At 45.9% G+C, this 24,844-nt stretch overlaps 1 protein-coding gene across 1 annotated transcript; it reads left to right on the top strand.

Annotated features, from left to right (window-relative positions):
* Positions 1-2,803: 2,803 nt before the first annotated feature.
* dusp5 (dual specificity phosphatase 5) lies at positions 2,804-15,974 on the top strand. Its single transcript, XM_048550610.2, has 4 exons — positions 2,804-3,307; positions 6,463-6,620; positions 10,932-11,151; positions 13,056-15,974. Exons 1-4 carry the CDS (start codon positions 2,950-2,952, stop codon positions 13,448-13,450), a joined length of 1,131 nt encoding a protein of 376 aa, XP_048406567.1. The 5' UTR covers positions 2,804-2,949; the 3' UTR covers positions 13,451-15,974.
* The last annotated feature ends 8,870 nt before the right edge of the window (positions 15,975-24,844 follow it).

Genomic DNA, 24,844 nt, shown 5'->3' with positions numbered 1-24,844 from the left:
TGCTCCAGAGATGCTGCTTGGCCTGCAGTGTTCAACCAGCTTCACACTTTGTTATCTCAAGCAGGATAACATGCCTTTTCAAAAAATGTAAAATAAGCAACAAATCATATTTTCCAACATTGTGACACGTTGGATCATTTTTCTGAAAATCCACTTCCAAATATATTGCAGTCTTTCATTCTTTCGGGATCTCCAAGCCCATAGTCTGGCCCTGGCTCTGGATTGTGAATACCTGCAAGTGAAAACACTGTCAAACCCTATGCTGGATGACTGGCGACTGCCAACTCCCAACACAATGGGCAGGATCATTGCTTCACGTTTGGTATTCTAATATTGGAGGATGGTGTTTGCTTGTTTATGGCCATCACCACCTGAAGGTGGGCAAGCCTCCCAGGAGTCAAGGTGGGAACTGCTACTGTGGGAGGACTGTGATGGGTAGGAGTGAGTGATGAGAGAGCACCTGGAGGTGAGACCGGGGAGAGGAGTATGGGATCCCTAATGAAAGAAATATTCCCCAGCCCCTCCCTCAGTGCAGTCGCTGTCATTCCAGTGGTCCTCATAGATCCTTTAAAATCCTCTGGGTTATTATCACTAGCCCTCCCTCAACTCACCTTCTCAAGTCCAAAAGACAAGGTTCTGCTCCAATTCTCGTTTATCTCTCTCTCTCAATCTCTCCCTCTCCTTCCCTCTCTGTGTGTATCTCACTCTCTCTGTCGCTACTTCTCTCTCTCTCTCTTTCTCATTTCTTCCTCCTCTGTTTTTCTCTGTCTCTGTGTCTGTGTCTTTCCATCTCCCTCCCTCTCTGTCTCTTTCTCTCTTGGTCTACTGTCTCTGACCCCTCCCTCTCTCCCTCTCTCGCTGCTCTGTACCTGCACCTCCAGTTCTCGGCTTCGCCCAGGGCCGGATGCCACACTCACCCCGGGATCACTGGTGGTGGACGGACAGGATACTGAGTCTGAGCCAGGCAGGGGATGGGAGGCTGCTCTTCTCCCGGGCGGGGCGTCAGGATCAGCAGGAGGTAATCCCGGGTTGGTCCCGGTGGGGATTTGAGGGGGGTGGGGGTGGGGGTGGGGGTGGTGTCCCGGTGGGGATTTGAGGGGGGTGGGGGTGGTGTCCTGGCGGGGATTTGAGGGGGGTGGGGGTGGGGGTGGGGGTGGTGTCCCGGTGGGGATTTGAGGGGGGGGGGTGGGGGTGGGGGTGGTGTCCCGGTGGGGATTTGAGGGGGGTGGGGGTGGTGTCCTGGTGGGGATTTGAGGGGGGTGGGGGTGGTGTCCCGGTGGGATTTGAGGGAGGAGGGAGGCGGGAGGCGGGTGGGGGGTGGTGTCCCGGTGGAGATTTGAGGGGTGGGTGGTGTCCCGGTGGGGATTTGAGGGAGGCGGGTCGGGGTGGTGTCCCGTTGGGGACTTGAGGGAGGCGGGTGGGGTTGGTGTCCCGATGGGGATTTGAGGGGGGGGGTGGTGTCCCGGTGGGGATTTGAGGGAGGCGGGTGGGGGGTGGTGTCCCGGTGGGGATTTGAGGGAGGCGGGTGGGGTTGGTGTCCCGGTGGGGATTTGAGGGAGGCGGGTGGGGTTGGTGTCCCGGTGGGGATTTGAGAGGGGGGTGGTGTCCCGGTGGGGATTTGAGGGGGGGGTGGTGTCCCGGTGGGGATTTGAGGGAGGCAGGGGGGGTGGTGTCCCGGTGGGGATTTGAGGGAGGCGGGTGGGGGGTGGTGTCCCGGTGGGGATTTGAGGGAAGCGGGTGGGGGGTGGTGTCCCGGTGGGGATTTGAGGGAGGCGGGTGGGGGGTGGTGTCCCGGTGGGGATTTGAGGGAGGCGGGTGGGGGGGTGGTGTCCCGGTGGGGATTTGAGGGAGGCGGGTGGGGGGTGGTGTCCCGGTGGGGATTTGAGGGAGGCGGGTGGGGGGTGGTGTCCCGGTGGGGATTTGAGGGAGGCGGGTGGGGGGTGGTGTCCCTGTGGGGATTTGAGGGAGGCGGGTGGGGTTGGTGTCCCGGTGGGGATTTGAGGGGGGGGTGGTATCCCGGTGGGGATTTGAGGGAGGCCGGTGGGGGGTGGTGTCCCGGTGGGGATTTGAGGGAGGCGGGTGGGGTTGCTGTCCCGGTGGGGATTTGAGAGGGGGGTGGTGTCCCGGTGGGGATTTGAGGGAGGCGGGTGGGGGGTGGTGTCCCGGTGGGGATTTGAGGGAGGTGGGTGGGGTTGGTGTCCGGGTGGGGATTTGAGAGGGGGGTGGTGTCCCGGTGGGGATTTGAGGGAGGCGGGTGGGGGGTGGTGTCCCGGTGGGGATTTGAGGGGGGGGTGTTGTCCCGGTGGGGATTTGAGGGGGGGGGTGGTGTCCCGGTGGGGATTTGAGGGAGGCGGGGGGGTGGTGTCCCGCTGGGGATTTGAGGGAGGCGGGTGGGGTTGGTGCTCCGGTGGGGATTTGAGGGGGGGGGGTGGTGTCCCTGTGGGGATTTGAGGGGGGGGTGGTGTCCTGGTGGGGATTTGAGGGAGGCGTGTGGATTTGGGAGGGTGTGTTGGGGTGGGTTTCGGGGGGAGAGGATTGTCCGGGCTGGGGATTGTCCCGGTGGGGTTCTGGGGGGAGGGGATTGTCCCGGTGGGGTTCTGGGGGGAGGGGATTGTCCCGGTGGGGGATTTTCCCGGTGGTAGTGGGAATGGTGAGGGGGTGTTCCCGGAGGCGGAACCACGGCAGCTGACTTTCCATATACGGAGAGACCGTAGCGTCAAGCGCCATATATGGGCATGTGCGTCATCGCGGGAATGTATAAAGGAGCGGGGACTCCCCTCACCCGGGGCTAGAAGCACGGGCACGGGGGTAGGGGTTGGAGCAGGCATCGGATCACGGATAGAAGCGCGGGGCTAGGGGTTGGGGAGGCTGCCCGCTCTCCCTCTCTCACGCACCGGGACACGGGAGAGTTGAGCAGCGGCCTCTGCCCGAGGGGGAAGCCGCTCCGGGATGACTGTGGCCGGCATTAACAGCCAGCGGCTCCGTTCCTTGCTCCGGAAGCAGCGGGGCCGGACGCTGCTCCTTGACTGCAGGCCGTTCCTGTGTTTCTCCGCTTCCCATGTTCATGGCTCACTCAGCGTCAGCCTCAACACGCTCATGGTCCGCAGGGCCCGGGGAAGCCCGCTCCCCCTCCACTTCATCATCCCAGATGAGAAAGCACGAGCCCGGCTGCGAGAGGGCCGAGTGGCCACCGTGGTGGTCCTGGATGAGAGAGCCCCGCAGAGAGCGAGTAAAGGCGGCACTGCCCAGATCGTGTTCAACACCTTAACCTCTGCTAGCCCGAGAGCGAAAATCTGCTTCCTCAAAGGTGAGGCTCAGCCGGAGAGGGCTCCTCTCCTCCGTCTCAATCTTGTACAGATTCTCTGTCTCTGTAGGAGACACCAGGCAGTGAACGGTGCTGGCCTTTCAACTGTTTGTTTGTGGGGCCAACCCGTTTATTTTAAGCTATTTGTAGTAACAATTGCATTTATACTGCATGATGCACATTATCAAATATTATTGTTAAAACGGCTCGGAAAGAAATGACTTCGAAGAGTACTGTGACTGTTATTTATCTTGTTAAAACATTTTACACTGAGTTTTAGGATTGTGTTGACTACAGCGTTCGAGCATCGCGTTTGGTGTAAGATTCCTCTGTGGGTTAGAGTCCTCAGCTAGAGCGCCCCTTCTAGCGTCTACTGGGACTTGGGACTGGCCGAGACGGAGCCTTGGAGCGGGGCAGAGGGGGCTCTATCAATGTATAGAGACAAGGTGTAGAACTGTATGAACACAACAAGCCGAGCAGGAAAGCGGAAAAAAATCCCTTTTTTTTTCCTGAAGAAGGGTCCAGACCCATAACATCAGCTTTCCGGCTTGGCCCCCCATGTTCACCGAGCTTTAACCTTGTTATCTCAGATTCTCCAGTATCCGTAGTCCCCACTATCTCTATATCAACGTATAGCCGCCTCTTCCACCACGCTCTCACTGAGATGGTCTGTGACTGTGCAGGAGTCCAAATGGAAATTCCTTAGATTTCAGAAAATACAGTCAAGAATGAGAGCAATACTCTCGGAAAACGTGGGACAGTGTCGGTACATTCGTCACCAAATTGAAACTAAACCCCAGGATTACGGTTTCGACTGTCACTGTTCAAGTCCTGCCCAAGGTTGAGTCCACGTGAGTCAGACCTAAAGCATCATTCCTTTGCATTCCATCCTGTGTGAGCGAGCCGCTGGCAATCCAGTATGGTATGTTTTTTGTTTCTGATGGGGAAAATGCAGGACGATAGGGGAACAGCAGAGCTGCGAGTTTAATTTTGCTTAGCTCCAGCTACGAACCAACTGATACTGTGTTCATGGCCTCCAGTCGGATAGTTAAACAGAAATGAAACAAGCCCTGCCTGTTATTGGAACTGTCTATATTGAATTTGCCTTTAAGATTAGATAGCATCAGTGATACCTTGTTAGTTGGTAATCTAGCCTCTTTAGTGCAAGGTACAACCATTGGATTCCATTTGGTAATTGTACAGAACGTCATTGGGAAAATAACATCCCGCCCAGAGAAAGGGGATCCTACCCTGAATCAATCAGCAATCCCAAATCTGACCCAAAATTGATAATCTATTCTGTTGGAGAAAGAGAGGAGAGAGGATATCATCTTAAATGTCCACTTTTTTAAAAGTTGGAAAATATTTCTTTCTTTTCAGTGTTGCTAGGCATGTCCCTTGCAATCTGCTCACAGAATTGATTGTTAATCAGAACGGCCAGTAACTATCCCTTATTCAACGTCACAAAACAAAAACCACATCATCTAGTCATTATCATGACGCAGTTATGGCAACTTGCTGAAAATGGCTACCTCACTTCCAACAATGCAACAGTGATTACATTTCAAAAGAACTTCATTGGCTGCAAAGTGCTTTGCAACATCCTGAAATCATGGAGATTACTTTTTGGATACAAGTTATTCTTTCCATGCTGTCAGCAAGATATTGATTCAATCTGAGAGTTCAAATAACTATCCTCTGCGAGTTTGTTTCATTGTAGATTTACACTTTTCTAAAGTAACTACCACAAATACCATTGTCTTTTCAAATAACAATGTGAAGGAGGCTATTGAGTAGAAGATGCGACATTGTGTACCTACGTAAATTCAGGGCTAGAATATTCTTATGTTGGATGTGTCACAGCAGTTGGGTGTGAAGGGATAATTAAGTATGTATCATGTAGCAGAACCTGATATCATCACCAAATACTAGTGAGCAGCAGTGAGCAATCAGTTTGCAATTTATTTGAGGACAGTTGTATTATGTTAGGGCAGGCAAGTTCAAAAGCTTCTAAGAATTGAATCATTTATAACTAGACAATAAAACCTTCCTTTTATCCAATTATGATTACTGATAATCAGTGTAATAAAGTATTTATTTAAAGAAGTATCCTTGCAGTAATGCTACTTAAAACACAAAATTTGGTAATAAAACATTAGGTAACTGAGAATTTACAAGAGAAAAGTAAAGGATTGAGTAACTGGGTAAATGTTCTGAGTCATTTGAGTGCCTGAAGCTCCCATTAGCAACAGTTTCAGGACTACATATCAGTTGGCTGATTTGCTGCATTCTGTGTCAGCCAAAATGTTTTAGCGAATAGAGGCAGTTCACTTTGGAATCCACAGAGACTGTAATGTTGACGGCTTTGCATTTATCTTGTATTATTTGTTCACTTGAAGTTTATCTGCTGGACTTGGATGCTAACTTTTTTCTGGGACTCGCATACAAGGACTCCTGTAGCTTTCTGCAGGCTTTCCTCATTTAATGATATTCAAGTCCTCTGTGCTGCCAAAGTGTGTAACCTTGCATTGTATCTCATTATATTCCATCTGTCAAGCCTTTGCTCACTTGCCTAACCTGTTTCTGAAGGCTCTTTGTCATCCTCATCATCCCACTTAATTTTGTATGCGAACATGGCAATAGTACATTGACTTTCCTCATCAAGCCATTAATATATTGTAAATAGTTGTGACTCCAGCAATATTACTTGTGGAACTCCAGTAGTTGCTATCATGAAAATGCTCCTTTACCCCGACTCTCACTTATCTGTCTACTGGTCTGCACCCTTTGACTCATACACTCATAGACTCTTTGTACAGTGCACTAGGTTCTTTCTTGGCTGGTGTATCATACTCAACAGGAGGGGGGAAAAAACATACATGACTTTTACCCTCTTCCAAAGGCTCCTCCCAAATCTTTCACCACAAGATTTAAGTTGCTGAATTTAGAATTCCCCATTGCAGTTAGTCCACTTGATGACAACTGTTGTTTATACGATAAAAATGAATCCAAAGCATTGTTCCAGTCTGTTGAAGTGAACAAGCCAGGTTTTGTTACTCAGTAAGGAGACCCCACGGCTAACTGTTTCTTTCTGTTGTTGTGCAAGGTTGAAATATGCAGATATAAACAGTTTCCCCCCTCTCTTGTACTGTGTTTAGGAGGATACGAGGACTTTCGCTCTCAGTATCCAGAATGTTGCACTGAGCTAACGCCTGGCTTGAACTACACTGGTGTGCAAGAGGTTAAAGAAGCTGCTGCAAGCGCTGTGAACCAACATGACAAGCCTTTTAGCAACCACAGACCAGTCTATGATCAGGTGTGTACAACTAAAGAATAAACACTGAGCCTTGTGCCGAGGGACAATCTAACTTTAGAGTACATTTCCTTTTAGAGGTGCCACAGAAGAGGAAACAACATCAGACAGTTGCTTTTTGAAAAGCACTGCTAGTAATTGTCATGGCTGCATGACATCACTCTGCCATAATTGGGTGAAAACAAATGCACTACCCTGAAACCTGACAGCTTTGAATAGAGTCATGTGAACATGTGGGAAGGTATTTTTCTTTACCAAACTGTTTCCAGAGGGGTTTTACGTGTCATTTTCAGGGGTTTTCTGTTTCATTTACCTTCCCTTCTTTGTTTCTGTTTTGCATATATCAAAGGTTCTGTTCCTGTTGTCTCAATTGCCTTTGTCCTTTTTGACAGGAGCTGGAAGTAGGTGTGTTATTCATTCAGTTTAAACAAGTCAACTGAACATAAGCATTGGTTAATGCAAACTTATCATTTCATTTCTTTGCCCGGAGAGTGGAGAACCTATAGAAATTACCTCTGCAGAAAGCAAATGAGGCCCAAACATTGAATGTTTTCAAGGAGGAGTTAGATATATTCTTAGCTCTAAATGGATCAAAGGGTATGGGGAGAAAGCACGAACAGGGGACTGCATTGGCTGGTCAGTCATGATCATACTGAATGGTGGAGCAGGCTCGAAGGACTGAATGATCTATTTGTGCTCCTGTTTTCTGTTTCTATTAAAACAGACACCATTGAAACTGGCTGCAATTCTTAATTTTTTTGAACAGCTTTAATTTATATAATCTTTTCTGACCACTGGCAATGAAAAACAAATGTAACTGAATCATTGTTGTACAGTACGAATTGCAAACCGCTACTCTGCACAGTGCAAGCAGCAACATGATTACAATCAGATCAACTGCTTTTTTTTTTGGGATGTTGTTTGAGGAATAAGACCCCAGGGAGAACTCCTCAGTTCTTCTGTCATGGGGTCCACATGAGAAGGCGAATGTGGCTTTGTGACATCCCTGCCAGCGCAGCATTGCTGAATTAGAAGATTCTCAGCTGACACTCCATCAAATCACTCCACTCTATCAAACTCTTTGGAAGGGGATGTAAAACCACAAACTTCTGACTGAGGTCAGAATGCTACAATGAATGAGAAGTATCAAAGAAAAATCAAAGTAATTCTATGATACATTCTAAATTACATGTATGGTCTAGGCCTCTACTTAGCTCTCCCCGATCTCTCGCTCCAGTGAGATGTCAGGCGTTGAATTCTGTGACTGTAAATGAGGGAATCTGGATTCATCTCTTTAGCTTGAACAGAAGATTGAGCTTGTGAGCCCAGTGTCTGTTCATCTAGGTTTTGACACTGGAACAACAGACTTTTTTCATCAGAAGCACGAGGATGGCACATTTGACACAGATGTATTTTTGTCTGCTGTTTCACTGGCTTTGTTTGAGAGCACGGCTGAGGAACCTGAACAAGTTCAGGAGATTCCACTGCCAAGGCGTAACAAACGAATCCTGCAGACTGGGGCAAGAGTATGTGAACTGCAGCCAACTGTGTATTCAAATCCTGAACCACCTAACTTCTGACTCTGCCATGTGACAATGTCAATTCATACTAGTCCAGCCAATCCTCAATATTAACATAATGTGGTAGCCTATATTTTCCTGTCAGCTATTCAGAAGTAATAAATATTTAATATTACAATCAACTAATACAAATAAACATTTATATTTACATCTGGTGTCTTATCCTTTGCCAAAAACAAAGAAATGCCTGAGGCAGGCTGTTCTCCCACTTCTGTTAACCCCATGTATTTATCAAACTCAGGCCAGAGCAAGTTCCAGTCCACAGAGAGTGTCACCTGAAATATGAACATCACAGTCCAGCCCTCTAAGTTCTCTGGAGCTGGACACTTGCTTTAACTGTGAATGTCCCAAGCTATTCCCACAGCAGGCAATCAACTACCAGTGTCCAGCAAGATGCCCAGGACAAACTGCTCCAATGGAGTGTTTGAAAGCCTCCTTTTCAAATGGGTTAGTAATCAATGACCATCTCCAATTATTAGAACAATATAATGCTGTTCGTATGAAAGTGCTGAATGGAAAAAGTATTTTAATAATCCTTTTAAGAAAACAGGTATTTATCTCATAGATAATGGTGAGCTGGGCTTGCCTGTTCCTTGTCGCTCTTTGAGCAATGCTCTGTAACAAATCAACCTGAGAGAAAATGACAGTGAATTTGTATTTTACTCATCCTTTTCTCCGAGTTTCAGGTTATTGGAAGTAAATGGTGAAATAAACCCTCCTGTTGTGAGCCAGGCTGAATTAACTTGACCCACACGGAACTCTAATTGTGGTTTCACCTGCTCCAAGCCCCCGCATAGAACAGAATCCACAGTGTGCAAACAGGCCCTTCGGCCCAACAAGCCCACACTGACCCTTGGAGCATCCCACCCCGAAACATTTCCCCCATAAACCACCTTAGCTACACATCTCTCAACACTACAGGCAACTTAGCATGGCCAATCCACCCACCCTGCACATCTTTGGACTGTGGGAGGAAACCGGAGGAAATCCATGCAGACACAGGGAGAGTGTGCAAACTCCATGCAGTTACCCGAGGGTGGAATTGAACCTGGGTCCCTGGTGTTGAGGCAGCAGTGCTAACCACTGAGCCACCGAGAGTGGAGGGAACAGGCCCACTCTGCCCCACACATCACTTGGAGGGTCTTTCTTACCACCTTCTGACTTGCACATAAACCAGTTTATTCACACATTCTTCATTCTGGCCTTTCCCTTGAATTATGGTGCCCTGCACAGGCATGCTTGCCCCCACTTTACAGACCCCAGGGATCAATGGCCCCAGTAGCTGAACTGTTAAACACCTACAATGCCTCAAACTGGATTCTTCCTTTCTTGTGGCCCCTTGGCATTGCTGTCCCCATTCACTTTGCCCCAGGTACAATGAATTTCATAGCTAAACGTTAGTGAACCTGTTCAGCAATATTAATTTTGACCAGAGATCTGATGGTAGGTTGCTCATGAGTTAGATGAAAATATGACTGAAATCTCTAGAGATTGGATTGTTAATTTTAAGGGGCACTGTTGATGGCAGATAACTCTTGTCTCAATCATAAACAGCATTCCCTCCAGTGTTTTCTTTAAACACATTTTGTTTTCACTCCCTTCACCCTCTAACAGTCTGCCTTAATGCATATCCTTGGGATCTGCTCCAACAATCCTGCAGACTAATCAGCAGCGAGGAAGTGTGTTGGTAACAGCACAGAAGAAAACACGTTTTTTATTTTTCCTTTCTTCCTGTGTTGGAAGCACCTGGTCCCTGGCTTGAGCTTTGTAGTAGCACAACTGAGGATGCTTGGGGAATTGCAATTGCATTTTGCAGCAGGTCGGATACGAAACATTGGGCTCTACTCAAAAGCTGTTAAAAATGACCAAGCCTGACAGCTGCAGTTGTGTAACTCTGACCCTATTAGGAACTGCTTAAACATGGCAATCATGTGGAGCATTAAAAATATTATGGCCAAACTAAAATATTAAATATGTATTAAGTATGCTGAATAAATAACTTCATGTCCATTCCCAGCATGCAGTTTAGTGTGGTTTAAAAATTCTTGCTTGTGTGAGATGATGACTGTCTGCACTTAAACAGCACACCATCGGATGTGGCTGAAATGTTTTTTTTAAACACTGTTCTTTCAGTTAATTAGTAGGCACAGCAGAACAGGGCTCAGAAAGCAGCCTTTCGAAATTGTTTACTGCTTAGGTTCCTGATTATTGTGCAAAGGCAGTGCTCCAAGCACACATCTCAATGACAGTTCAGCTATTCAGGCAAGTTTATGTTCTTAAGGTGTGTTCGCTTTACAACAATATTGACAGTAAACTCAGCAGAGTGGTGAAGTGACACAAGTCAGGACATATTGAGGGTTTTGTTTTAGACAGTACATTCCATGCCCAAGAAATTCCAGAAGCTACCTCCCCTCCATTGCTCTTTTGATTTGGGAGAGAAGGTTAGATGAGTGGCATGGCGGCTCAGTGGTTAGCTCTACTGTCTCACAGCGCCAGGGATCTGGGTTCAATCCCACCCTTTGGTGACTGTCTGTGTTGAGTTTGCACATTCTCCTCATATCTGCGTGGGTTTCCTCCCACAGTCCAAAGACGTGCAGGTTCAATCTTCTACTGGAATTTTCATGTTCACTAATGCGTGCCACCACTTTTCATTCCATTTTGATTTTCTGATGCAAACCTGTTTCTCTCATTGTCTCCATGTCGTTTAATGTTTTATGTTGTGTTCATTTTTCAGGGGAAACCTGTTGAAATCTTGCCTTTTCTGTATTTGGGTAGCGCTTACCATGCCTCCAGACCCGACTTTCTAGATGATCTCCACATCACTGCTTTGCTGAATGTCTCTCGTGACTGTGCGGAGTACTTCAAAAGCAAATATCACTATAAATTCATTCCTGTAGAAGACAGTGCAACTGCAGACATGAGTTCCCATTTCCAGGAAGCGATTGACTTCATTGGTATGTAACAATTATCAGAGAATTAGCACTTGCACAATGAGCACCGAAAAGCTTGCTGTTGGTATAGACCATACGCTGTGTCGGTTATCCAACAGAGTCACTTGTGTGATTGAAGATATCCCCTTTGTACAAATGCAAGCAGCTGTCATTTCAGAGTACTTATTAAATTTGAGTTAATGCTATAGGAAGCTCTTAGCAAGGAACTGAATTGTAAAAGCTCAGTTCATTCAAACCCAAAATGATCAAATAATTTTTGGTATTATAACAGAGTAGTGATAAGACTCAGTTCTTTGAGAGAATATTCCAATTTAATTACCATTTCTCTCAGTTTCAAAATTGACCTTGTAATTAACTGAACAGACTTCAATCCAGTTAGGCCCAAGACCTAAACTTATTCCAGTATGATATTGGTTACTGAGTCAGGTTTCATGTTTCTGGAAGAAATGGATCATTGGGTCATTAGTGATTAAGAAGGCTCCTTAGGATTAGGAAGGTGGTGTCTTGGAGAGCAGATTCAACCAAGTTTTATTCAATGCCTAACTGCCTTCTACAACAAACAAATTTGGTACTGGCCCTGTGGGGGTGGGAGTTGCTGCAGGAATTATTCCTCTCCCAAAGTGCTCTTACTGGAGGCTGATTCCAAGCTGGAACATCTCTCAGGAACTTGCTTGGAAGTTTGAGGCTGATCATCAGACTGGAAATTTGTTGGTCTTCTGAAACACTGGGAACCATAGTAACTACTTGGATGTGACCTATTGCCAGCAGATCAAGGTGAGGAGGCCCTTGAGTTAGGTCCTTCAGAGGCAGCAATGTCTGCAGGCAGTTTGCAAATGGGGCTTCTGCTCCACAAGCGTGACACAGCAACTACAGCAATTTTCTAAAGTTTGAGAGGCACCTGCAGGTTGATTGTGAGCAAGCCAGAAGAACACAGGCTCCCGTAGTCCCTCCAGCTTTTGGGAACTCACCCACTTTCTTTCATATTTTTATTTCTCCTGGATGGTGTCAAGCTTCTTGTGTTGTTGGAGCTGCATCAATATGGGCAAGGGGGGAGTGTTCCATCACACTCCGGACTTGTGTCTTGTTGATGGTGCAGTGAAGAGTTGGGATGTGAGTCAGCAACCACTGACCTGATCTTGTAATCTAAGTGTTAATGTGGCTGGTGCAGTTCAGTTTCTGGTCAATGGTAACAGCAGAATGTTGATGGTGGGGGACTCGGTGTAGAATATCAAGGGATTTCTTTAGTTGGAGTTGATCATTGTCACTCTTGTCAAGTGACAGTTACTTGCCATTTCAGGCCAGCCCTGCAGATTTCTGTGATCGAACTATGCTCAGGTAGTGGACTGCTTCATCATTTCAGGAGCTGAGAGTGAATTTGAACACCAAACAGTTATCAGTGAAGGTTCTAACTTCAGCACTGTCTGCTGACAACAGTGGTGCTTTCTGTTAGCCTCAGCGTCTGTGAACTAGTGAGAGAAATAACTGTAGCTTTTTCCCATGTTGGAACACTTTCCAGTGATTCCTCATTGAGCGGGTGTATCTCAAAGTTACACAAGAACAGGATCTGGTGCAGTCATGATGCCCAGGTTCATCCACATCGAATAACCATGGATAGAGTATTTGAAACTGCCCAATAGGGATGGGATTAGTATGAATTATTATCTTAGCAAATGAAGGTGATAATTTTATTTTGGGGTGGGGAAAGTGCAGTAAAATTGTTTATTGATCAAAGTTTTACCAAGTGGGTGTTTTTTGTCTCAAAGCTAAAGCATCCTGTGGACTTTGCAATATTCTAGAGTGTTACATTTAATTGCCTACCTGAAGATATGTAAATGTAATGCACTGACGTGCCAGATACTTTGGCATATGCATTAACCAGGAGCTAAACTGGACTTGTTATTTCGCAGACCATGTGAGGCACACAGGAGGGAAGGTGCTGGTCCACTGTGAAGCTGGAATTTCTCGCTCGCCCACAATCTGCTTGGCATATCTAATGAGATCCAAGGAACTACGTCTAGAAGAAGCCTTTGACTACATTAAAGAGCGAAGGAATACCATTTCTCCCAATTTTGGGTTTATGAACCAGTTATTGCAGTATGAATCTGAAATCCTCTCTCTCACCCCGACCATCCAACCTTGCAAAAGAGACACCGTCTCTTGCTCTGCAGAGGAACTGACGTACAACAAAAGTTTGGAAAGTTCGGTCTATACTTTCCCCAGTTCACTTTTGAGTACAGTGCCAATGCCATCACCAGCTCACCCATTTGAATTCAGCCCGATAAAGGTATCTCTGTCTTGCTGAAATACCGAGCAACGTCAGAAACCATCAAATGGAGGAAATGTAACTGAAGGATCACTAAAACTGTATGTTGTGTGATGGTAAATCTTGGTTGATTTCCCATGGTTTTATCAGGACCTACAGTATTGTTTACCAGACTTGCTCTGCTTTTTGAAGATTGATGTCCGATCAGATCAGCTCAGCACATTCTTTCTAGAGACTGTTGGAGCTCATTGCTGAGCCACAATGGAATGGGAAGACCATGGTAACATGAGTACATTGAGAGAGAGAATGGGAAGGCCATTGTAACTCTGCGTCATGTGTAAATGAAGCTTTCACTCACTCATGGCTACATGTACTGCATCAGATTGACATCGACCCAGCGTTGCTATGCTGAGCCCTGTCATGGTCCTGTGGCTCAAGTATTCTGAGTAAATCAATGCGAACCAAAGGCCCTGTTGACATTGTATTCAATGCTTTTGTATTTATTCATTTGTATCCATTCGGGGTCATGTGTTCTTGTCTTAGTATCAAACGTATGCATGAACAATCACTGTTTTTAATACGTGATGCTTTGTACTAGATACCAACAACATCTGTATTTGAGAAGAGCCATGACATACCAGATTGGGGGAGGGGAAGTTAGAAAAGTTGACCATCATTGGTTGTGATCTGTGGGAGGAGTTCAGGGTTGGAGGCTAAATGACCATGTGCAGGCTTCCTCAGGTGGTTTGGGGGCTGGGTTGGCCTCTATCAACAATCTCTCCTTTAAACATTTAAGTGTTCCCAACATTCCCTTCCGCACATCAACGCTGGCTATCTGGGGGCTCCCTTTCTCCCTAGCCTTGCCATCTCCTGCCCCCCTTGCTGGGACTCAACTCCATTCACTGCCCTCAGACTCTCACTTACCTGGCCCTACGGTCCAGAACATGGAGCAGTCCCATTCTTGAACAGCCATTCCGATTGGCTGGCAGCTCCTCTGGAGTGAGGAGTGAAAATCCCACCTCGACACTTGACGGGTTGTCAGACAGCAGTGTTGGCAACTGGTGATCTCCCTTCAGACTCCTTGGCTGGCCTTCTATTCCCAGAGCCATTCTATAGATCTCTCTCTCTGCCTGCTCCTTGTAGGTTTGAACACCTTTGTGTTCAGCCCAAGGTACTACAACTGTGCTGTATTACTCTATACACACACAAGATATAATCGACAGCATATCACCAAACTCGTCTCAAAATACAGAACTTGCACTTATACAGTATGTTTTATCCCCAGAGGAGCTTCCACAACAACTTCATGTTGAAGTGCAGTTGCTGTTATTACGTAGATAGCATGGTAGCCAGGTCTGTACATGGCACAATATTTCAGGCTGCAGTGGGGTAAATGAGCAGCTAGTCTGTGATGCACTCGGGCTATCAGAATCATCCCTTTTGTCTTTGATTGTGTTTATGGGATCTTTATCGAGCAACTGAACCAGGAGAAGGGCCTTGATTTTCGAAGTCAGCAGAAAGACAGACCTTGGCTCAAGCGCCAGCTGTACAGTGGAGGTATGAAGCTATGAACCTGTACCAAGAAGCAAAGACTCCACTGTTGACGCAGAGGCATTAGAAAACTCTCTTTATTTGCTGTGTTCTTATTTATGAAACCTTTCTTGTACATTTTTCCCATATTCAGCAGCACCCCCTACCCACTGACCTTGGTACTTATGTTCATGGTGATAATCCACGTGGTAGACACAGATTCTCAACTCTCATGTCATGGACCATTGGACTTTTCTTGAATATCAGGTGAGTTTGACCAATGGGTGCAGATTAGAGGCCAATCCACAAAATTTGGTTTCCGCCTGAGCAGGAAGTTCGATATCTGTGCCGTGAGCCAACCCGTTCCCCAGGCACTGAGTTCCTGCAAGCCCCTCTGCACCAGAACTTTGAGCCTTGCACTAGCCCCTCACTGAGCTCCCAAGGTGTATTCTCCACCACCACCACCCCCCCCCCCCCACTCCAGCCCATCATGTCATGCCCTCTATAGATTGATACTGAATTCCAAACTGCCTCTATTGAACTCTCAAAGATTTATCCCAATGGATATTCTCCAAGAACAGCTACTTTCCCAGGTGATCAATAAGGACCGCTACATTTAGGAAATTCTCTCACCTCATCGGATGCAGTTGTGAATCATGCCACCATCAGCCTCATAACTATGTTAATACACTGCTACCTCGAAAATTGAAAATATAGTTCTTAACATAATGATGGTGCTTTCTGCAGTTACAATGATTTGAAACAGTTTGAATCTTGTGTCCTGTCGTGCCAGGTGTCCTGCTGGTTTAATGTGGATCTGAGCAGAGGTTTGACCACTGAAATGCTGTTTGAGTCATTGATGTCAAGTTTGTCTCAGGATTTGTGAATACTGCTATAAAATTGTAAATGTTTTCAGGGCATGTTGCAATATCCTCTTGTCAATGAGCAATACATTTTGGCAATATGTGCAGTTGTGATTATTTGTATCTTGCCTGTACAGTATCAATAAAATGTTTCTGATGGAAACCATAGCTAATTGGAGTGAAGCTGCCTCCCTGGTCAATAATTTTAAAAGGTATCTACTGAGGGAAAGAAAATAACTTTGTCCCTTTTTGAGCGAGTGTAATATCGTGGGTGTTCTTCCGAAAAAAATAATTCTACAATGTCTTCGTTCCTGCTCTTTTCCCAAAAATAATATTAAACTAAATATTTAAATGTGATGCAGTCCCCAATTTCCAAATCCCACGAGATCTTGTTTTCACTGGTCTCAGGAATGCTGACATATTTTGAGAAACTTTTCAAGTCGGCAACCTTGGAAAGTAAAAATGGAACTCAAAGTGATTGATTGCTAAGTAAATGCAATAATTGATGATCTCGAGAATTGAACAGCACTTATCCTCAACTCCAAAAGCATTAACGAATCATAAAGATAATTTGTTGATTCTATCTGCATAGGATTCAAGCCTATCAAGTCTGCACCAGCCCTCTGAAAAGCACTTGACCCCAACCCATACAGACACTGCCTCCCAATCTCTCTCTTCCTGCAATTCCCATTGCTAATCCAACAGCCTGCATGTCCTGAACACTATATGGGCAATTTAGCATAGCCAATCCACCTCAACTTGCTCATCTTTGGGCTGTGGCAGGAAACCCACACACAGTTCAGCAAGGTGTTTGATAAGGTTCCCCACAGTAGGCTATTGTACAAAATGCGGAGGAATGGAATTGTGGGAGATGTAGCAGTTTTGGATCGGAAATTGGCTTGCTGAAAGAAGACAGAGGGTGGTAGTTGATGGGAAATGTTCATCCTGGAGACCAGTTACGAGTGGTGTACCACAAGTTTCGGTGTTGGGTCTACTGCTGTTTGTCACTTTTATAAATGACCTGGATGAGGGCATAGAAGGATGGGTTTGTAAATTTGCAGACAACACTAAGGTCGGTGGAGTTGTGGATAGTGACGAAGGATGCTGTAAGTTGCAGAGAGACATAGATAAGCTGCAGAGCTGGGCTGAGAGGTGGCAAATGGAGTTTAATGCGGACAAGTGTGAGGTGATGCACTTTGGTAGGAGTAACCAGAAGGCAAAGTACTGGGCTAATGGTAAGATTCTTGGTAGTGTAGATGAGCAGAGAGATCTCGGTGTCCATGTACACAGATCCTTGAAAGTTGCCACCCAGGTTGACAGGGCTGTTAAGAAGGCATACAGTGTTTTAGCTTTTATTAACAGAGGGATCGAGTTCCGGAACCAAGAGGTTATAGTGACGCTGTACAAAACTCTGGTGCGGCCGCACTCTGAGTATTGCGTACAGTTCTGGTCACCGCATTATAAGAAGGATGTGGAAGCTTTGGAAAGGGTGCAGAGGAGATTTACTAGGATGTTGCCTGGTATGGAGGGAAGGTCTTACGAGGAAATGCTGAGGGATTTGAGGCTGTTTTCATTAGAGAGAAGAAGGTTGAGAGGTGACTTAACTGAGACATATAAAATAATCAGAGGGTTAGATAGGGTGGATAAGGAGAGCCTTTTTCCTAGGATGGTGATGGCGAGCATGAGGGGACATAGCTTTAAATTGAGGGGTGAAAGATATAGGACAGATGTCAGAGGTAGTTTCTTTACTCAGAGTAGTAAGGGAATGGAGCGCTTTGCCTGCAACGGTAGTAGATTCGCCAACTTTAGGTACATTTAAGTCGTCATTGGATAAGCATATGGACGTACATGGAATAGTGTAGGTTCGATGGGCTTCAGATTGGTATGACAGGTCGGCACAACATCGAGGGCCGAAGGGCCTGTTATGTTCTATGTGCATGGGGAGAATGTGCAAACCCCACAGTTGCCTGAGGGTGCTATTGAACCTGGGTCCCTGGTTCTGTGAAGTGGCAGTGCTAACTGCTACGCTGCCCCAGACACCAGAGGGCCAATATATTCTAATATTTCATTAGCAATTTTTTTTGTCAAGTACAATTAATCTACAAGTATGAAATAAGGAGATGCAGTTACTTGATGGGTTTGGTGAAATCATGATAACTCCTGTTCAGTTCACCTGGAACTTCAGTTGTGGTTAATCTGTACCTATTCCAGCTGGTACAATAGGAAATCCAATGAGGAATGTCTGTCATAAACTGAAAGTAAAGACTGGAGCTCTGGATTATCCAAACCTCTCACATGATAGTGCCAGCCAATTAGAGTAATTATTAGGCCATGCTAGATTACAAAGCCATGGGCCATCCTGCAGCAAAATGGTCACAGCCGTATCGAAATAAAAACTGAAAGAGCTGCGGATGCTGTAAATCAGGAACAAAAACAAAGCTGCTGGAAAAGCCCAGCACGTCTGGCAGCATCTGTGAAGAAAAAATAGTTAACATTGTGCGTCCAGCGATCCTTCCTCAGAACTGATGGTGGCTGGGAAAATGTCAGTTTATATGCAGAAAATAGGGACGGGGATTGGGTTGGGTGTAAATGATAGGACAGAGCCAAAAGAAAGAGAAGAGCAGTTGGACAGACAGAGCTGATAACGATCAGGCTAGGAGGGTGAACACAACCTGACAACCTGTCCATCTTCTCTCCCACCTATCCACTCCTCCCACCTCACTGACCAATCCCCACCACTCCCTACCTGCACTCACCTATCACCATCCCACCTATTTTCCCCGGCCCCAACCCTCCTCTATTTATTTCAGAGCTCCCTTCCCCCTCCCACATTTCTGAAGAAAAGCCCTAACAGGAAACATCAGCTTTCCTGCTTCTCTGATCCTCCTTAGCCTGCTGTGTTTCTCCAGCTCCACACTGTGTTATCTTAGACACCATGTTACTTTGTGAATCTCAGGACACAACCCATACAGTCTGAGGGGAACAAAGCTGCCTGGGCATCTGTCACCGATTCTGAACCGTGGATCAAAAAGTGGATAAAATGTAACAGCGGAGGAAAAGGAAGATTATTATGTGTGACCCAGAGGAGCTTGAAGCACTCACCTTCCTGTTTCCTGATCTGAAGCTGCACGGGTGGAAAGGTGCCCATGGGAACTGGTGTTGCAGCATGAACAAAAAAGTGAAACATGTTTGACTGTCCGGATGTTTCACGCTCACCCGAAGATAGTTTGCTGAACAGAAAGTAATTCCGGAGTTTTCCAGAGCCAACTCCCAATATGTTTTGGTCTCTTTTACAAGGCCAGGCTACTGTAAGGTGTGAACAAATTGAAAATGTATGGCTGAATCTTAAGATTTTTTGGCAAGATTTCAATTTTGTTGAATTTTTTTGGCGGGTTTGTGTCTGCAAGTCCCAGTAAAATCTCTCTCTGCACCTTATCAAACTCTCCTCATTACCCACCTACCCTTTTACCTGAATCTCTTCAAAATCTCCCCGCCCCCCCCCACTGCATCCCAAAACCAGCCCAGCTCATCCCCATCTCCCTAATCTGTCCTTCCTCCCACCTCAAGCCCCATCCCATCTCCTACCTACTAACCTCATCCTGCCCCCTTGACCTGTCCGTCCTCCCTGGACTGACCTATCTCCTCCCTTCCTCCCTGCCTACACTTACCTTTACTGGCTCCATCCCTGTCTCTTTGACCTGTATGTCTCCTCTCCAACTATCTTCTCCTCTATCCATCTTCTGTCCCCCCATCCCTATTTATTTCAAATCCCCCTTCCCCTTTCTGTAGAAGGGTCAATGCCCGAACCGTCAGCCTTCCTGCTCCTCTGATGCTGCTTGGCCTGCTGTGTTCATCCAGCTCCACACAGTGTTATCTCAGATTCTCCAGCATCTGCAGTTCCTACTGTCTCTCTCACGCCCCATTCTACCTGTTCCCAGAACAAATCACCATTCACTAGGTCTCTGCTGAAAGACCAGTGTTCCAGCACCCACACCATCTTTCAGAGGTCATTGTGCACCTTAACAATCGCTGGCAACCCAGTGTCGCCCCTCGCTGGCAGTACAATGGCACAGCACCCAGTGCTGTGTTGGTTGTCTTTCCCTGGCACATACAACCCCATTCGTTCACCCTGTCACTGTTTAGCCACCAGGTCACACAGCTCACCGATTCCCAGTGACAATCAATCTAAACACTGTCTCGGCATCAGCTCTGCCATGCCCCCAGAGGCCCACTGGAGACCTACAACTTATCACTGTCCAGCTGGGGAACGTCACAGACAGACAAGCAATCGCACTGCTCCAAACATGAGCTTTTATTGACTGGTAGTGAAAGGAAACACAAACAAAACAAAGACAGGATGCGGGTCACTCCTACAACACAAACCAGATTGCAGTAACTAGTGGCCATTCCACAATGGTCTGTCTGCTGTACCCAGCTCCCGGCAACTGGAACCAGATCTCCTCAGGCAGCTCCTGACTGGACTGCAACACACCCCACAGCTGAGCTCTGTCCTGGACAGGGAAAGCCCCCTCCTGCCCAGTGCAATAATCCTGCTCCTCCTCAGGAACTGGTCCCGTTCCCCCTGTTCCTCATCACCCTGCACATCTCCTCATTGCCTGCACTAATTGTACAGAGCACAGTGCACCAGGATGGTGCAGCACACTGCCTGAACTGTACTGGACAGACCCCCCCTCCACCCCTCCCACTCCGAGACCAGTCCAATCGGTGGGACCACACCTTTAGCAGGCCCAGTGCCTGCTCTCCACATGCCACTGGGCGAAGCCTGGGCAGCATGGTGTCTACCAGGGGCCTGTGTATAGGTGTCAATGAGCCCTGGTCACAGTGGGTGGCCCTTGTCCCCTACTAACCACATTGTAAGGTCCCTGGGCTCTCAACCACAGCAGGTACACAGGAGTACTCCAGGATGGAGGGCTCATGGCAGCTGCCCGGAGATGGTGATGGTGATCACAGATCACCTGAACACTAATGGAATGGAACCCCCTTCCTGGGGATGAACGCTGCAGTTTTGTGACATGGCCCTCTCTGTGTCATGGGTGAATAGTGAATGCCATCCTGACCCTGGGAGGGACCAGACCCGAATACCCCTGCCCATGCTGCAGCACCGATACCATCATGGAAGAACAAAATGACACGGTGTGATCTCTCACAGCTGGCATCGGGCATCATCCTGTTGTATTTGTGGGGCATGACTAAAGGATTCCACACAGATCACTCATCACTCCCTGGAAGTAACCACACTCAGAGACAACCTGAGGGATTGTCAACTCCACAGTATCTGGGACAGGATGCCTCCCATTCCTCCACTATTTGCTGGTGTGCTCTGCAATGAAGATCTATACTTCCTCAGTGTTTGCAAATTGATTGGAGAAAGGGATTAGCAATTATCTGATGCCTATATTCACAAGACCACAAGATAAAAGAGCAGAATTAGGCCATTCAGCCCATCGAGTCTGCTCTACCATTTGAAGATGGTAGATATGTTTTTCAAACTGATTCTCCTGCCTTCTTCCTGTAACCCTCGATCCCCTTACCAATCAAGAACATATCTGTCAGGGGCTTAAATACACTCAACGATTTGGCCTCTGTAGCCCTTGTTGGCAATGGCTTCCACGGATTCACGACCTTCTGGCTGAACAAATACTTCATCATGTCAGTTCTAAAGGGGTCATCCCTTCACTCTGACACAATGCCCTTGGAAGCAGGCTGCGTGTGGCCAGTGCCCTGTGAATGATGCCAGAAGATGATGTTGTGTGGTAACCATCATAGAGGCTCCTCACAGCCATTGGCTCTGACTTCCACATCAAGATTGCCAGTGTCAGTTTGCTCACATCAGCTGGTGAGACAGGCAGTTGCATATTAATGAGGCAAGACGTGCTAATTCGTCTGCAACAATCCTCCTTAATAGGGAACTTTCTGCTGCTCAATGAAAACCTTGCCTTGATGTCCAAAACTTAGTTAAAATGTGCAGCAAGTCTAAAATTAATGAGGGAGTTCAATAGTTTTACAGCTTAAACAGTTCCTCCTTTATCCATTCCCACACCCTCAGGCCCTGTTAGTGCAGCCTACTCAATCTCACCTACTGATAGGTACCTTTCATCAGCTTTTCATTGTGCCCAGCTCACCATCATTCATCTTTTATCCGCCTAACTGTCATTCATGCTCTCGGGGCTCTACTTCTATTTTATCACTCATTCATTCCCCCTCTTGCCCCACCCCCTGCCTTCAGCATATATTCCACCCGTTCCCAGCTATTCTCAGTTCTGAAAAAAGGTCACTGGACCAGAAACATTAATTCTCTTTCTCTCTCCACAGATGCTGCCAGACCTGCAGAGTTTTTCCAGCCATTTTGGTTTCATTGTGAGTTATTTCTGACATCGAGATAGGACTCACCGAAGTTCTCATGCAATTCTTTTACATTTTTCACTATTGACCACGTCATTCAGGTCCCAATAGCCGTTTTTCTTATATCCATAGCATCACTGTCTTCCCATGGTTGTTTGACATGAGACATGTTTGGGTTCCATAGAATCTTACATAGTTATCTTGAAGCTCTGCTGAACATAAATTTGTGGTCAGGTGCCTTGCAATTTACAAACTGAGCCTGAATGGTACTTGAAACAGCAGTTAAAAGAAGGTGAAATTTACATTGAGTCAGGCTGGTCCATAACAATTCAGGTGCTTTTACAAATTTATTCACTTCCATTTAGATGGCTGTATTTGGATAACATCAGTAATGCCTGTGCAATGTTAGCGACTCTTCAAAACATGATCATGAATGCGTGAACACTCCATTAGCAGCTGCCTTATCTTATTGTAGATGGAAAAGTTCAATAGCTCCAATTTAAACCTAAACAGAGCAATTTGGAAGATGTTTTTGTAAACGAGAACAGAAAGAAAGACTTGCATTTGTCACAATATCAGGATGTCCCGATATGTTTTATGGTCAATTGAGTGTTTTTTTGAAGGGTAGTCATCACTGTAATGGAGGACATATGTACAGTAAATTCTGACAAACAACAATTAATTACATGACCAGACGAGCTGTTTCAGTGACGTCATTTGAAGGTTAGATGTTGGCTCAGCCTTTGAGAGAATCCCTTGTTTGATCTACAAATGATGTCTTAATATCATTAACATTCTTCAGCCAGATGGTGTTTAATATTTCAGGAGAAGGAGAGCAACCTTGCAATGAAATTGTGACATAGATTGTGAGTTGGTGTGAGACTTTGCGTAAAATTGCACAACTTTCCTGGTTTCTGTTGTGGTAGACAATGCGTTATTTCTTGAGCTGGTTGTCCTCTTTGGAAGGCTTGAGTCCTGAGTTACTGTTTAGTATGGACTTGAAAACTTCTGGTACCTGTCCAAGCTGCTTCCTATGACATCTCTTACCCTCCATTGTCTAATTTCAACAATACTGTCTTCCATCCATTTCTTCCTCAACGGTAAACCAGCATCTGAAGGGTCTAGGCCCGAAACGTCAGCTTTTGTGCTCCTGAGATGCTGCTTGGCCTGCTGTGTTCATCCAGCCTCACATTTTATTATCTTGGAATCTCCAGCATCTGCAGTTCCCATTATCTCTTTCTGTCAGCCTCTGGTTTAGTGCTGCAAGGGAACTCTGGGTCAGGAAAGGCGGCACAGGACAGGTGCTAGGAGGAATCAGATCATTTATTTGTTGAGTTTTAGATGGAATATTGGTTGTTTGTTGGATAGATTTGGTATGGAATGGTTGTTTATGTGGTGATGTTTTTTTTATTATAGAATAATGGCTAAGAGGATACTGTGATGGTCCATAACTGAGGGCAGTGTGTGAATGTTGTACAATTAAGTTGGAAAAGATGTAACTCAACCTGAAATGGGGGTGTGAAAACTAAATAAGAGAAATTATCGGAGGAAATCAGCTCTGGTGGATAAATTACGAGGTTTGACTATAGATAGGCAATGGCTAGTATTTAAAGAATGAATTTTTTTTTAGGAAGGCAAAAGTGAGACAGCTGTGGCAACAAGGGAAATTAAAGATCATATTGGATCAAAGCAGGAGTCTAATAAAATTGTCAAGTTGTAAGCCTGAAGATTTACAATTCAACACAGTAGCATGAAGAAATTGACAAAGAGAGAGAGAATAGGTTATGACAAGAAACATAAAAACAGATTGTAAAAGCTTTGAGCATTTGTTTTAAAAAGGAAAAAAATAGCAAATGCAGACATGGGGCAATTACACAAGGCACAAGGGATTTTACAATAAGAAATAGAGTCATGGCAGAGAAATTCAATAAATACTTTGTTATCCTTGTCCTCACGGGGAAAAATGCAGAATTTTTCTTAAAATAATTAAATATGTTAAAGTGAGAGAATGGAACTGAAAGAAATTTATATTAGTAAAACAGTGGTTTCAGAGAAATTAATGGGACACAAAGTTGATCAATCTCCAGGATGCATTGATCAAGCTCACAAAATTCTAATAGTGTCTGCAAGTGTCAGCTGACAAGAAGGTTGCAGATGTAACCACATTGTTGAAGAAAAGAGAGACAGAAAACGGAGAAATGCAGAGCAGTCAGCCTGATGTCAGCAGTAGGAAAATAATAGAATCTACTACAAAGAATGCGATTATTGGATATTTAGCAAATTAATTGTCTGATTGGCAGAAGCAATGGATGTATAGAGAGGAAATCAGATTTGACAAATCCGAAAGAGTTGTTTTGCTGATGTCATGAGGAGAGTCAATAAGATTGAGCTAGTGGATGTGGTGGGTATGAATTTTTAGCAATTTTTTGATAACATCCCACACATTAGCAACCAACATTAAAGCCCTTGGAATATGTAAGCAGTGGGGAAAGAGTGAGGGCTGAAGGAGCTATGGATTGAGGATCGGTTAACAGGTAGAAAGTAGAGTGTGAGAATAAATGGATAATTCTCAGGTTGGCAGGCTGTGACCAATGAGATACCACAGGATTGATAGAGAAAAAAACCGAAAGAACTGCTGCTGCTGGAAATCTGAAACGAAAGTAGAAATTGCTGGAAG

This window comes from Stegostoma tigrinum, chromosome 20 (assembly GCF_030684315.1).
Source record: "Stegostoma tigrinum isolate sSteTig4 chromosome 20, sSteTig4.hap1, whole genome shotgun sequence".
NCBI classification, from domain to species: domain Eukaryota; kingdom Metazoa; phylum Chordata; class Chondrichthyes; order Orectolobiformes; family Stegostomatidae; genus Stegostoma; species Stegostoma tigrinum.
Note: the sequence above shows the minus strand (reverse complement) of the source record. Positions and strands in the feature narration are given on the sequence as shown.

Bases quoted from the DNA above. Each gene is read 5' to 3' on its own strand.
- dusp5 (XM_048550610.2), top strand. From the start codon at position 2,950: ATGACTGTGGCCGGCATTAACAGCCAGCGGCTCCGTTCCTTGCTCCGG. The intron at 3,308-6,462 runs GTGAGGCTCAGC...TACTGTGTTTAG, and splicing joins GAAAATCTGCTTCCTCAAAG to GAGGATACGAGGACTTTCGC. The intron at 6,621-10,931 runs GTGTGTACAACT...TTCATTTTTCAG, and splicing joins ACAGACCAGTCTATGATCAG to GGGAAACCTGTTGAAATCTT.